Source organism: Arachis hypogaea, unplaced genomic scaffold (genome assembly GCF_003086295.3).
Source record: "Arachis hypogaea cultivar Tifrunner unplaced genomic scaffold, arahy.Tifrunner.gnm2.J5K5 arahy.Tifrunner.gnm2.scaffold_352, whole genome shotgun sequence".
NCBI classification, from domain to species: domain Eukaryota; kingdom Viridiplantae; phylum Streptophyta; class Magnoliopsida; order Fabales; family Fabaceae; genus Arachis; species Arachis hypogaea.
Genome location: NW_027255643.1, coordinates 1 through 15,000, shown reverse-complemented (window position 1 = coordinate 15,000; position 15,000 = coordinate 1). Strand labels below are relative to the sequence as shown.

Here is a 15,000-nt window from a genome sequence, read left to right as displayed (position 1 = left end):
ATGCATACATAACTTCAATGTCCAAAAATGCTAGGTTTTAAGTTGTCGAGTAGTGCAATATGCTAAAAAAAGGGTTTCAAAATACTAGAACAATCATGCATAAAAATTGAAACCCGTTTTAACGAAAGAGCAAAAAGGTTGAAACTTTGCAGTGAGCTGGAAACAAAGTAACAAAGATTAAAACTTGCTAAGAGGAATAAATAGTCACGTGTGTGAATATATATAAGAGACTAAAAGGCGCAGAAGAAAAAGAAGAGGTTGGTTGGTAGAGAATGAGAACCTCAAGGCCTAAGCCTTTGATGTGTGTATGAGTAGCAACGCGTTGCTTCTTGGTAGTTGACTGAACCTCTTCTATTCTCATCTTCTCCATGTTCTCTCTGATTCTCTTTTGCAGAAGAGGAGTGTTGCAGGCGAAAGAAAATGGAGACGAAAATTGTACTTTGAAGACGCGGCCACAGGCAAACAGAGAGCATGCATTCCAGGAAATCATAAATCGGCTTTGGACCTTGGGCTTGGTCCTTGGGCCACACTAGGCCTGGTCTCTTTGTGTTCTTTTCGTTGTTTAGGTTCTTAATTTGGTTCTGTTCTTCATATTTATTCTCAATCCGATCCACAAAGTTAAAACTTAAAATAAATTAAAAATAATATTTTAAATCAATTTAAAAAAAAAAATTAGTCAGACAATTTAATTATTAAATCAGACTAAATCTCCAAAATTGTCTCTGAGATTGATGTTATACACTAAAATTGTCCCTAAAATTTCAATTGTACCAATTATGTCCCTGAAATTAAAAAAATTGCACCGTATTAGTCTCTGATTCGTAAACCTTTAGTGACACGTGTCACCTCATAGTTTGACTATGTATAACAGTATGATGACGTGTTGGTTACACATGGCATGCTGACGTGGATAGTTATGCCACGTGTCACAATGCTATTTTGTCACGTGTTGAATTATGCCACGTGTCACAATTTTATTTGTCCATGTGTCATCTACTATGTGTCATCATTATATATGCACAAAATTGGTCCCTTACTTTGCATTAAATGACTCATTTTAGTCTTTGAAATTGAATGTCGTGCACCAAATTAGTCCATTCATCAGGTTGTTCTTTTTTTTTTATAAATTCAAAAGTTTTAATATCTTTGAATACACCAATTTTAATTTTATCTTTTCACAATTATTTAAATACAAGCACTTTTATAAAATATTTTTAAAATTTTAATTTTAATTTTACAATTTTTTCTATAATATTTTATTAAAAGAATTATATGAGATATTGATATTTGATTTAATAAAGATGTAAGTTAAGAGTACAATAATATTTTTTAATACAAATTTTTTAATATTTAACACCTTAATAAATATTTTAAGAATACTAGACACTTATTAACTAATATAAATTCATTACTCCCATCCGTTTTAAGAATGTTCGATTCTCCATATAATTGACTTCTTACTAGACTAGTAAGATAGATTTATACTTTCGGTTATAATAATTCATTTTATCTATAACTTAATTAGGTAGTCTTTTCATATATTATACTATTAATTAATATAAGCACTTATTGTAACCATAGATTGAACAATATTAAAACAGATACAAATAAACACAAGAGGCAATAATAAAATTTTGAATTTAGCTAATATGTGCATTAATGATACAAGTTAAAATTATTAATTAAAAAATTTATTATAAAAAATTGTATAATAAAAAATATAACTAAAATTAGTGTATCAAAAAATATTAAGAATTTTAAATTTACAAAAAAATGAGAACAAACGGATAAAAAACTAATTTAGTGCACGACATTCAATTTCATGGACTAAAATGAGTCATTTGATGCAAAATAAGGGGACCAATTTGGTGCATATGTAATGAATTAATGATACATAGTGTCGCATGTGAACAAATAACATTGTGACCATGTGGCATAATCCGACACGTGGCAAAATAGCATTGTGACACGTAGCATAACCATCAACATCAGCATGTCACGTGTCGTTAACCGACACGTCATCATACCGTTATACGTGGCAAAACCATGAGATGACACATGTCCCCAAAAGTCCACATCAGCACGTCGTTAACGAAAAACGGGTCAGAAACTAATATGGTGCAATTTTTCCAATCTTAAAAACGTAATTGATACAATTGAAAGACAATTTTAATGCACGATGTCAATCTCAAGACCAGTTTGAAGATTTAGTCACTAAATCAATTTTTAATCGTTTATTTCATTAGATATATTAATCTTTACATCAAATTTAATAAAAAGTTAGACAAATTAGACTTTATCATTATTTAATAAAAGACATAACTATCTTTAAAAAATTTTAAATTTCTAAAATCGATCCTTATATATAGACGAGTAAATTGATGTGAACACTAATTTGCTTAAGAAAATAAAAGTTTAAAAACTGATTTAGTAATTAAAATTTGTTATGAACTAAAATGTTTGACTAAATTTCTTAGAAATTAATTTGGAATATTACTCAAAATAAAATAGAAGCTTGTGATGCTCATATCTTCTTTAAAAAAAATTATCTTCTTTCTGAAACAGTAACGCTCTTTTTAGTGATCATAGTTTCCCAATTGAATACAAAAAAGGATCTATGTTAAATTATTTACAGGTTCCAAGCATAGTAAATGCCAAAATGGAGTAAACCATTTTCCCATCATTAAAAATGTTGTTAAGTATCATAAATCAACAGCAACTGAAAGGCACTTCTCTTTTTTTCCCTCCTCACCATCTACAACACAATGTTGGCAAATGAAAGAACTGCAGCAAGGGCATGCCATCTAAAATCACATCTACCTGGGTATGTATGTATGCACACCAAACCAGGCACTTCATTTCAGTCCAACTTTCATGTATGCCAATCAGTACCTACCTACGTTTGTTCCTAGGGGAAAATGGTGCATTGAAGCCTCAAACCAACAAAGAATTTCTCGGTAAAAAATTAAATTATCGACAGCGCTCTTCAAATCCAGAAACATGCCGCAGGCTTGCTTGAATCCTCATTCAACAGCGTGTAAGCTGCAAACCTGCCAGTTCACTTTAACCTTTTTTCTATATCATATTATTTATATACCCAAAAATGGCAGGCCTATTAGATCATGTAAGAACATTCTGTTCCGATTATGTATCCCACCGGAATTTGTGGACTGTCCAAAAACAACCTGCCAGCCTTATGCCAGTCCTTCAATGGCAAGGAGGGGTCATACAGAATTGCTTTCCAGGCGTGGTTTGACCCTAACCAATGTCGTTAAATTCTGGGAATGATGTGCAATCATCAAGATCTGAGATTAAACCAGCTACATAATCATGCGGGACTGCTCCAAAACTCTCCGTTTCATCAAATGAATTTTCCACGTCGAGGCCAAAGGGCAGACTGCTACTAGGCAAATCATCAACTACAATGTCATCCATAGTGGATGCTGCATTGAGATCAAATCTCAGATCTTTAAGTGGTGGCATTGAGAGGAATGAAGGATCAGTCTGTTGGTGATTTGTCTCACTAGGATCAGTGAAGGCTCTTTTAGATTTTGACTTAGAAGGCTTAGCAGTGTCGGTGTTGGAAAACTTCTGCTTTCCCAATGATTGTATCCTGGACCCAGGTTTGGATCTTGTATCATTTGTTGGAAATGCTGATGAAGCCCATGCTGAACTGTCTTCCTTACATGCTCTTGCTGCCTCCCTGAAGCAGAAAAAAGAGAAGATATATAAACAGTTATGCAGCAGTAACAGAAAAAAAAACTTGGAAAAAGAAGTCTTGTCATTTTGTGACAGCTTGACAAAGACAGGACAAATCACTAACATTCTTTGCAACTACTAGTATTGAGGACAACCATGAACAATAGACAACAACGGAGGAGATTTATTTGATGTATAAGAAAATTATGATTGAAAGACATATATTCTATGATTGATTTCTATGCATTGAATAGAATTTTGAGATAAATGCCAAATCATAATGAGTAACTATCCTTATGCACCAAAAAAGAGAGGTAAGAAACACAACAATACACATTGCAGTGTAAAGTCAAACCATATACCAAAAACAAACAAACTCCTTTGTCTTGAGTTACCTGAAACGATTCTCAGCAATAGAAGTAGAGACTCTAAAGTGACCATCTTCTCCTGTTTGCTTATTTACAGATGGCAACAGTTCTGTATCTTGTATTGATAAATTTATAACAGATGGAAATGAAGGCAAGGCATCACTCTCCTCTTTCTGGAACTCCAGTGTTATATCCATCTGATCTGTACTCACTTGCATGGTTTTGTCTTCACTGCAGTTAGAGAGTAAGGTTTGGTCACTCTCTTGCCTACCTCTGGTGTCATCAAGTGCAGAAGCTACTAACTTCTTGCACTGGGCCGAATTACTGAATGTCATCCTTTCAGAGGATTTTTTCAAGGAATTCTGTGAATGCTGGCCAACAGAACCAAAGAAACTCTTATCAAAACATAGACCATTAGAGGTAGCTGATGGATTTTGCCTTCGGTCAACATGTGATGAAAGCTTCCAGACACAAGAAAGCAGTGCATAAAAATGCTTCTGCAGTAGTAATTCCCTATTGGGTTGCACAGAAGCAACATCTAACAACATGCGAATGTTCTCCTGCCAAAGTATATCTTAAGTGAGAAAAAAGTTTTACTTTGCAATATACTCCAAGTAAAGATGAGAATACAGAGATGAGGTCCACAAACTGACAAGAAAATCTTATAAGAAAATGTGGAGATAAAAATAGGCATGTAAAAGTTATCAGTCCAACCTCTGTAACTTTAAGAAGGGCTTTTCCAGAACCAGTATTGTTTGTCTTCTCATTATTTGTGGCATCCACCGAGTATAAGACATATTTCTGGAATAGTTCTCTAAACCTCTCACAGCAATGGACAGGATGACGATATCTTCCCCGATATGCCCCACCGGCAGTCATGCCATAAAGCGTTTCGCTAACCAAACTCCAGTTAGAACCATATTCATGAACGACTGCACATAATACTGCATCTTCCTGAGGTAACCAAGTATCTGCTGGTGGGATACAATCTTTGGACCAAAGATTTCCCTTTTTCACTTTTTCTGGTTTTATCATCAAGATCCATTTCACTGGCATTGGAGTGATGGATATTTTCCCTCCCATCTTATTTCTGCTTGACGTTTTCTGTTCATTCTCAACCAGAGTCTCTGCATTTTCATCATGCATAACTAATAAGTTGGAATCTAAATCTGAAGCAAAAACATCAGGAAGATCCCTCTTGGATTTTTTTGACTTCTTTGATCTCTTTTCTTCCTCACCATCACTTGTAAATTTAGGTTTCTTCCGTTTTTTCTGCATAGCTGAATTTGGGGATACAAGAGCAAGACTACTGACAACATCATCATCTATAGTCATTGGCTCTGCCTGTGGCTCTTCTTTTACAGGTCTCGTGCCAGAGTTTAAAGATCCTTTCTTCAGAGATTTAAACTTTGCTTTCTTGGGTTTCTTTTTCGATTTGGGCTTTGAATCACCAGGAGTCCTGATGAAAAATGAAAAGTAAGAGCAATCAGATGTACGTTCATATTTATGGCATTACCTTATTTTTCATGCACACCTCAACTTATATTTTGAAGTTTCACAATTGAAGATAGAAAAAATATCAAAATTAAGATAACTTTTCAAACCAGGACAAAACCCACAGCATTCACAGGGAACATAGTTCATAGAATAATGCAATATTTACTAGATGTAGAAACTAGCACAGATCTTTCTTTGAATACCAGTAAGGTGGATGCAAAATATAACAAAAGCCTAGTGCTGCCTTACTTTTTAGAATTTTCTTCCTCAGCTTCCGCTTTCTGTTTAGCTTCATATTCTAGTTCCTCCATCAACTACAAGAACACAAAATCAAACATGTTTATCCATATGCAAAAAGATGACAAGAAAAAGAAATCCAAAATTCATCCAACCCACCTGATGTTGAGCCAAGGTCTCTACTTGCTGTCGATATGCCTCAGTTGCAAAATCAGCATCCCATTCTAATATAACAGGGAATGTTCAGTCTAGAAACTAAATATCTTCTTAAGTTTCAATATTTGTTATAAGCAATTGATCAATTAATCATCAACCATACTCAACTTCAAATTCAATAAAAATTAATTTTACAAATTAGTAAGAGTTCAGGTATGATGCTCATACAAAGGAACATGATCTACATGTCATTTATAATATATGTCAACTAAACTCTGCAAGAAATACGTTATTTGGATAAAGTCATGAGTTAAACATATTTTCATGGGGTCTAATCGATGACATTCATTATATTCTAAGGATAATAAACAATGACAATATCAAATTTCAGGAAGCAAAGGGAATAATGGGGCACATACTTTCATATACAAGAGGTTCCTCATCTTCATCAATTTCAGCTTCCATCTCCTCCTTGTACCTTTCAATGCGATCCAACTCCCATTCCGTGTCCTCAATCCTGTCTTCAGATTCCAAGGCTGTTTTATCTATAACTGGATCCCAAAGCTCCAGAAAACGAATGGCATAACGATCAATAGGACGCAACTTATTCTCAAAGGCAGAGATAGCTTGCCCAGCTGCAGCCATCTGTTTTACATCGGCCAACATGTCAACATCGTCTTCTTTTAAAGAAACAGTGGCCATTACATCTTCCTTGGGATCTCCATTTGACATTACTGCATTCTGTTTACTTAAGTTGGAAACAGATTCACCAAACTCGGCAGGCTCATCATCCTTCATATCATCTTCATTTCCATACTCATCCTCTTCAAGTCTCCCAATGGCTTCTTCTGTAAACTCCTGGTTGTCAACAGCATCTTCCTCCTCAACTTTCTTTAATGCATTATAATCTGCTTCATCTTCCACACATTTTAATGCAGCCTCTAGGTCTGCATTAGTTACAGACACTTCCCCATTGTTCTGGGATTTCTCCAGCATATTTTTAATCTGAAATGTTCTATGGCCTGAAAATAGCTCCATAGGATCAAGCTTCTTGAAGAACTCAGTGTTATAACCCCCACTTTGAATTACAAGATCGTCAAGAGCACGCTTCTGATTTGCTTTCTTTAAGATATTTTCCTCGATGGTGCTTTCACTAATCAATCTGTAGATATGAACTTCACGTGTCTGACCAATTCTGTGGCAACGATCCTGAGCCTGTTGATCCATAGCTGGATTCCAGTCACTATCGTAAAAAATAACAGTGTCAGCTCCAACTAGGTTGATACCAACACCCCCACTACGGGTTGACAAGATAAAAAGAAAATATTTGGGGTTAGTGTTAAAGCGCTGCATTAAGGTCTGCCTCTCTTCTGGTTGAGTTGATCCATCTAATCTCATGTAAGTGTAACCATACAAATTAATGAATGCTTCCAGCACATCAAGCATCTTTGTCATCTGGGTGAATATCAGAGCTCGATGACCTTCTGATTTTAATTTCCTCAACAATATTGCGAGTTCTTGCAATTTCCCGCAGTCAAATTGTATAAGACGCCTATCTGGGAAATACACTTGCCTACGAACAACTGCAGGCCTGATTGGTGACAGTAATGGTGACAGAACTTCAGAGCATTTCTGCTTGTAAGATGGATGCAGAAACACAGTTGCCCCACTTCTGCTGCACCAGCAAACTGGAGAGGGTGCTCGTGCTGCTGGAATGGCAAACATGAAACTTTCAACCACATCAGTCATCCTCTGAAATCGTTCAACTGGTGATAGAACAATGTCGGCCAGCTTCGATGAGTACAAATATGAAACAGGGTTTGCCTTAACTTGATGAATATCATATACAGGATGCTTTAGAGTAACAAGATTCCTTAGGCTTGTGGAGTAGATGGGTTTTCTTTTACACCTCAAGGAGTTCCACCATGCAATAGCTGCTGCACGTTCCTTCGCCTCTTTCAACCTCTCTTCCCAAATTGCTTTGCGGATCTCTTCAAAAATGTTTGTTCCTTGTAGCTTTTTTCGACATTTTGACCAAGGCTTAATTACCTCCAGGTCACCCTTATCAGTGCGTTCCATGATTAAACTAGAAGGGGTCTCAATGGCTTGCACTTCATCACTCTCCCAAGAAGTCATGCTATATTCAAGATGAGTAAATAGGAGGCCTAAGCCTTTTAGGTCTACTATTGAAAAGGGATTAGGAAAAGCATGGAGCAAATAGAAGAACTTAATGAACATCAATACCCGACATGTCAAAGGAACTGACAATAGGACGACCCTCAAATAGGTCAGGATGATTGCAAACCTTACGAAGTTGCATTATAATACTAATCATCCCAAAAAAGTTGGCACTTGCAAGAGTAGCTTGGGTCTCTGACTAGCAATGAAGTCTTCATATAAATTACGCTGCCGCTTTGACAGTCTACAATATATGACATGCTCATGTTTCGATGGAAGTTGCTTTTCCACATCTCGCTTCAACCGCGGAGTAAGAATGGACGAAGAACATTATGCAGGCGATCAACAACCTCCTTGTTAACTTTCTCCTCTCCCTCTACCATCCCAGATATAGGATTGCAAAACCAATCCTTAAACTCTTGATGAGATTGGAAGACATGTGGCATCAAAAAATGCATGAGAGACCACAGCTCCATGAGATCATTCTGCATGGTGTGCCAGTCAAGAGAATACGCCGTTTTGAGTTGAAATTCAAGAGTGTTGCCATCTCTGTGACTTCCAGTTTTTAATGAGATGAGCTTCATCTAAGATCAAGTATTTCCACTTTTTGCGCTTAAAAACTTTGGAATCCTGAATGACTAATCTATAGGTTGTTATGCACACATGAAATGAGTTTGGTTTCAACCATCCTTGTCTTTTATGTTTCCGCTCCTTTGCACTCCCAAAGTAAGTTAAAATTTTGAAAGCAGGACACCATTTCAGAAATTCAGTCTCCCAGTTAAGCATCACACTAGTTGGCACCACATTAGATGTGGACCCCATATTCCCTTTTCACAAGCAAGATGAGCAAGCAAAGCTATAGTCATAATTGTTTTGCCAAGCCCCATTTCATCGCCAAAATTCCATTCAGTCTCTTTTCATACATTGTGACAAGCCAATCTAATCCAATGTGTTGGTACTCGCGAAGAGAGTACTTCAGTAGAAAAGGGAACTTTGTACGCACTTTAGTTGTAGAGAAGGTGATTCCAGTTGGTTGAGCTGATCTTGCTGCAGCAGCTGCGTCAGATATATTATACTCGCCTTCTCCTTTTTCTGAAGTTTCATGAGGTACTTCCCATTCTTTTTCCTGAGGTTAACAGCAGGAAGGTTCTCAGACTTGATATCTTCTTCCATAGGGACAGCAACATCCTTCTGTCCAGAATCTTCATTGCTTGAAGAGTCCTCATGGTGCTCAGATAAAGGAGAAGCATAATCAGATTCATCCCCATGTCCATCATCACTCAGGTCCTAATAAACAGAGAAGAATAGAAATCAATGTTTTTGCACGAATGGGTTAAATCATAAGTAAAAACAAATGATATTACTGCCTACCTTTTTATACCTTGCAAGTAGTTCCTCAATAGGCATGTCACTCTCCTTTTGCAATAATGCAATCTACAACCAATTGCTTCGTCATAAGGACTAGCATAATAAAGACATTTAAAATGAAAAATATGTATAAGGCCCCATAATCTAAACATGCATCTACAAAGCAAATAAACATAGAATGCAAATTTCTGTTCAGCAATAATCTGGGAAGAAAGATAAGCAGTCTAGCTCAAACCTCATCATTGGGATCAATGATATCTACTTTTTCCAATTTTTCCTCCTCGGATAAGGTTGTTTCATCATCCTGATCAGTGAAATCAAGCAAAGACTCAAATTGCCAATCATGAATCAACCAACCAAGAAACGAAAAAGAGCAAATACAATACACAATAGTCAACAGTGCCTAAAACTAGAAACTGCCATACCCAACAAAATAGTTGACTTCAAACTGTCAAAACAAGGAGTACATATTGATACAGAACAATACACAGACATAACTTCAAAATTTTGTTTGAAATGAGCTCAGTATATATTAACATATAAAACTGTTTTGAAAAATGATAGCAATATATCTTGATATTTTTACCTGCCTCATTGAGGATCAAAACAAATAGAAACAAATAAGTGGAAATGATACTTTATGGTTATTATATTTGTGTCCTCAAATTTGATTTACCTTGTCCTCTGTTGTTTGCAAGAAGTCACCATCATCCTGCCAATATTTCAGGTAAATCAGGAAGGAACATTGTAAGCTATGAAGTTAACAGCTGAATGTCAATAAATCACAGGAATAGAAGGTGTGAAAAATGGGGAGGCGTGGAGCACATACCAATGATGAATCCAAAGGATTTCATTGATTGCATCCAACATAATACAGGCACATTTGATCAAGGATGATAACAGTAAATTGAAGGCAAAACCACATTGGTCACATTGGTCGAGACAACAAAGCATCACAGATATAAGTAAAGAAGGCCAGATATCTTAATAAAGGAAGTCAAGTTTAAAATTACTAAATGATATTCGTAGATCACAACCACAAAAAATACATTCAATTCAGAAATGGAGGAAATAAAACTTCCAGCACAAGAATTAAAGGTACACGTAAGCAATTTACTTTCATTACCAAAATCATGAAAGATAAAATATAAGTGATACACACAGAAGACCTTTATTGAAAGAAAATTAAATTTAATAGTGAGAATAGAAAGAATACATATGGAGAATAAATCTAAATGCAATCTCACCTCTTCATCAGTAAAGCCATGGGTAGTATCTTCATTAGCCATCTCACTAGAAACCTCCTTAATATTTTCAGATTGATTGTTTATCGGAATAGCAACATCACCATTGTTTACTGGAGTAGCTACGTCACCAACACTTTCTCCCTGTTAATAGAAAAGGAGAATTACGGTAAGTCCATAACTCACTTTGCTGCTGAAAGTGTTAAAACCAAACACATACACAGCGTCGACCAGGGTCCATGCCAGAGTCGCCTGTACCAGTTTCCTTGGTGCATAAAGCATCTCCATTTTCTGCAACATATTAATCATCTTCTGTGTCAGAAACAACAATATCCTGAACAAATTAGCAGTCACAAACACAATGCCAGTGCTTACCATCACTACTTCTAGCTATTTTATCACCATCTTCACTATGCTCTGGACTACTTTCTTGACTTGCAGATTCATCTAATAGATCATGAAAGGAAAGGTGTCATGAATGCTTCAACAGTAATTAAGCAACCTAAGTAGGTAACTTAAGCAGAGTTCACTACCACGATTTCATTCAGAAAAGGTATATAATGACCATGCAAACCAGCACCTTCTACAACCCTTTCTTTTTATGATCTATGTTGGTCTCCCATATTAACAGATAGCATTTGAGAAGACTAACTGAACTTTCTTGAATAAAAAGACCATGATATAAATAAACAAAAACTTACCATTCCTGCCACCATAACGCTTGAGTAACTCCTCAATTGGAAGATCAATTTCATCATTCAAAGCTGCCAATTCCTCTTGTCTTTCTTCTTTGGTTATATGGGCCTCATCCTCCTCAAGGGTTTGCTCATCATCCTCCTAGAAACAGTACCTCCATTAGCATCAATATTAGTTTGGACCAATCTCATGCATTGAAACACAAGAAATAATTGGATAAAGGACACAGTAATCTTCAATTTCCACAAGAAACACATCATCAAGAAAACTCACAGATAAAAAGAACTGTACAGGACTATAATACATGGGAGAAACGCACTACATAGAAATTCTAAACATGAAGAAGGATTAAAAGTTATCAAGATAAAGATACAAACTGCAACGGTAGCACAAAACAGGGGAGACAAATAATCTTTAGATCATTTCTCTAAAAACAGGAACCTTTTCAGTGAGATGAAGAGAAGAAATTAGATATAAACAGAGATATTCTCTTTACTATTAGAAGGAAATAAGAAAAATGTGACCTAAGACCTTAAACCCTAATATCTTGGCTATTCACTGATTGTTCAACAAAGAAAATGAAATGACACCCCCCTGTACTGGAGTATCACTATCCGCATTATCCTGGAGTTATAGTTTTTTATTTATACACAACTTCCTATGGCAAACAAACAATATGCAGATCAGAGTGTAGATAGAACCAATAGTGCATCCTAATGTCCTACAAGGTATTCCATAACAAAACAATGCAACAAAACAGGTGGAAACTAATAATCTTTGAGTAGGTTCTCCAACAGCAATCACATTTCAAACTATATAATGTGGGTGTGTTTGGTCATGATGAACAAGAGAACAGTTCAAAATAAACATATCAAATCTAATAATCTTTATCTGGGTCAGGATGCAAAATCTCATAAGAATCATAAAACAAAAGAAACCAAAACAAAAGGAAAAAACAAAATACAGAATCTGAGTGCTTGGTGGTTATGGTGAACAGATCAAGAGAATAGCAATTGAAAAAAATAGACATACCGATTCATCATCAGATTGTACATCATATTCTTCATCATCATCAGGTGCATCCAACTGATGCTCTATTACAAATGAATCAAGTTAAGTTAGTAAAATAAGTGACAACCACTTACACCTTAACATACATGTCTTTTACCCACCAACATCAGCTTCCTCGGGTTCATTGATAATGTCTGTATCTATATCCTTGTATTGACTACTCATGTGATGCTCAGCAGAACTTTTCTCAACCGGTTTATAAGGATCCACAAGATTCTTTGCCAGCATTGACGAGTACCTGAAAATGAAACATATTAAAAGGAAAGACCAATGGTGTCAAGCCAACTTCCAATTGCTACCAAAAAAATAAAGAAGTATTTTTTAAACAAAAATAAAATGATAAATGTAGTAAAGTATCCACCTCTCAGTTTGCCCTAAAAGAAACTCAAGCTGTTTGTCAAGTGCCTTTTTCTTCTTCTCGTCAAGCTCCATTTGGTGCTTATAAAGAACCTAGAACAACAATAGATGGAAAGGACATCAAAATTATGAAAACTTATGCAAGTAATTCAGCAAATTTAATTTTAAAAAATGCATTACCAGCTTTTCTATTTTTGTCCAGAACTTCTTAACATCCTTAGAAATATTTAGCGCAACTTTCCGTAAGCGTTGCTCTTCTTCCTGTAAAATATTCCACCCTCATGACGCAGCAATACCAAAACATGAAAGAAAGTAAGAAAGAAAAACACATACAAACACTGATGCTTTCTATAACTGTAACTCTAAATAATACAATCACATCATTGGTAACCGCAGTATGTTATTAATTCCTTAAATTTACAAAAAGAAGAGACCAGAACCTTCATCTTCTTTTCACCTCTGGTAGCCTGATCTAACATGCCTTTGCTGGCTCTCAAAGCAACTTTCTTGGCCTGAGCTAGTTTCCATTTCCTCTCTGATTCAAAGTCCTACAAAACCGAAGTACAATAAGTAAAACCATCAGAACTGAAACAGTGAAACATTACTACATTTAAAAATAAAGAATTACAAAAAGAAGATAGAAGATTTTGAAGGTAAAAACAATAGATACCTTTGACAACCACACCATCTCTTCTAATACATGGTCCCAATGAGTTTTCGGTCGTCGAGGCTCCTTTGGAGCTTCAAGTGCCTGATACAGCAGAAGATGAGAAAAGAAAAATAGGAAAGAATGATTAAACTAAGTTTGAAACTGTTCTCGTCAAGCTGTAGGATGATTTCTTCTTCATCTTTTATACTGTTCTACAATGATTTATTTTCTTTCTTTCTCAAAACTCTTACATACTCTATTTCCTTTTTTGATGGCAGAATAATTTTATTTACATGAAGAGATACAATTACAAAAAGAAAGAAGGATAGGAAATCCTTGCAAACTAAAAAGACAAAACAAGCAACATCAATAACTAAAACGTTGCCTTCACTACGGTGGAGTTCATTACAAGGTTCAGCAGATGTCCTAGTGCCTTGATGTGAATCATGTCCACAAATGCAGAACAAAAAGACACATAAAAAGAATGCAAAAGATCAACCTCACAAAAGTTTCCGCTCAATCTCTCAACATATATAAAGAAACCCGTAAAAGAAGGCCATGAGCTTGGCCCCAAAGCTGACACAAGCTGCCAAATCTCATACCAAATCAAGTAAAGTGTCAAAGGATAGGCTCCGCTTTTTGGTGTCCCATGAAATAAAATACAGAGACATCGAAACAGTAAAGATGGAAAAATCTATCTCCACTCTCCCATATTTTGGTTAAATAAACATACAGAGAAATATGTCCTGTCTCAAGCTATAAACAGGTTAATGTCTCCCTATATCTATCATTTGTGTCCCAGCACCCTGGAGTTTCTGCAAATCGAAGTTCTGAAGAGCCAAAGTGACTTCACTTTTTACACTTCAAGTCATTCTCTTCCCTGAGTTCCCTCCCTCTTCCAAATCCAAAATCTCAAGCATCCCCTTAAGAGAGTTTAGCTCAAACCAAACACACCACAACAGCAGCATGGATTGCATGTTGCAATACAAGTTTATCTTATACACTCACTTGTCTAAGAACCAAAGGAAACATACCCCACCAAAACATGGCTGATGCAACAAATTCATTAGAAATACTTTAATACCAACAACTAAATTATGAGCAAGCACCACACATCCACAAGGGTTTTAAATTGCGGTTGCAGCTGCGTCTGCAGCATAACGGCATTGCAGCCACAACCATAACAGAAGCTATGCCATTCTGGGTTGTTCATCAGAATTTTTTTTTTGGACAAAAATAAAATAAATAAATAATATTTTCTTCTTCCCATACTCATGCAAAAAAATAAAAAAAAAGCTGCAGTCAATAATATCTAGCATACAATCACACACACTCTCTCACTGACCTGTGCGGTTGGTTTACGGAAGTTGAGAACAGAGGACTTATGTTTCTTCATCTTTTTCTTCTTCTTCCTCAGTTCCTCGAAGACAGAAACAGAAAAAGCAAGCTCCGCCTTTTGCAATTTTCACTTAGATTCGTG

At 35.8% G+C, this 15,000-nt stretch overlaps 1 protein-coding gene across 1 annotated transcript; it reads right to left on the bottom strand.

Moving 5' to 3' along the window:
- Nucleotides 1-2,531: 2,531 nt before the first annotated feature.
- On the bottom strand, nt 2,532-15,000 carry LOC114924130 (protein PHOTOPERIOD-INDEPENDENT EARLY FLOWERING 1-like). Its single transcript, XM_029296972.2, is given in 29 exon segments — nt 2,532-3,703; nt 4,095-4,627; nt 4,782-5,526; nt 5,814-5,878; nt 5,961-6,025; nt 6,377-8,161; nt 8,164-8,193; nt 8,196-8,336; nt 8,339-8,443; nt 8,446-8,625; nt 8,628-8,678; nt 8,681-8,941; nt 8,944-9,030; nt 9,033-9,240; nt 9,243-9,422; nt 9,507-9,569; nt 9,739-9,807; nt 10,180-10,215; nt 10,751-10,891; nt 10,968-11,038; nt 11,123-11,194; nt 11,449-11,584; nt 12,476-12,537; nt 12,616-12,752; nt 12,876-12,964; nt 13,052-13,132; nt 13,312-13,419; nt 13,542-13,622; nt 14,866-15,000. Coding segments are annotated over 29 exon segments (6,078 nt in total). The 5' UTR covers nt 14,917-15,000; the 3' UTR covers nt 2,532-3,258.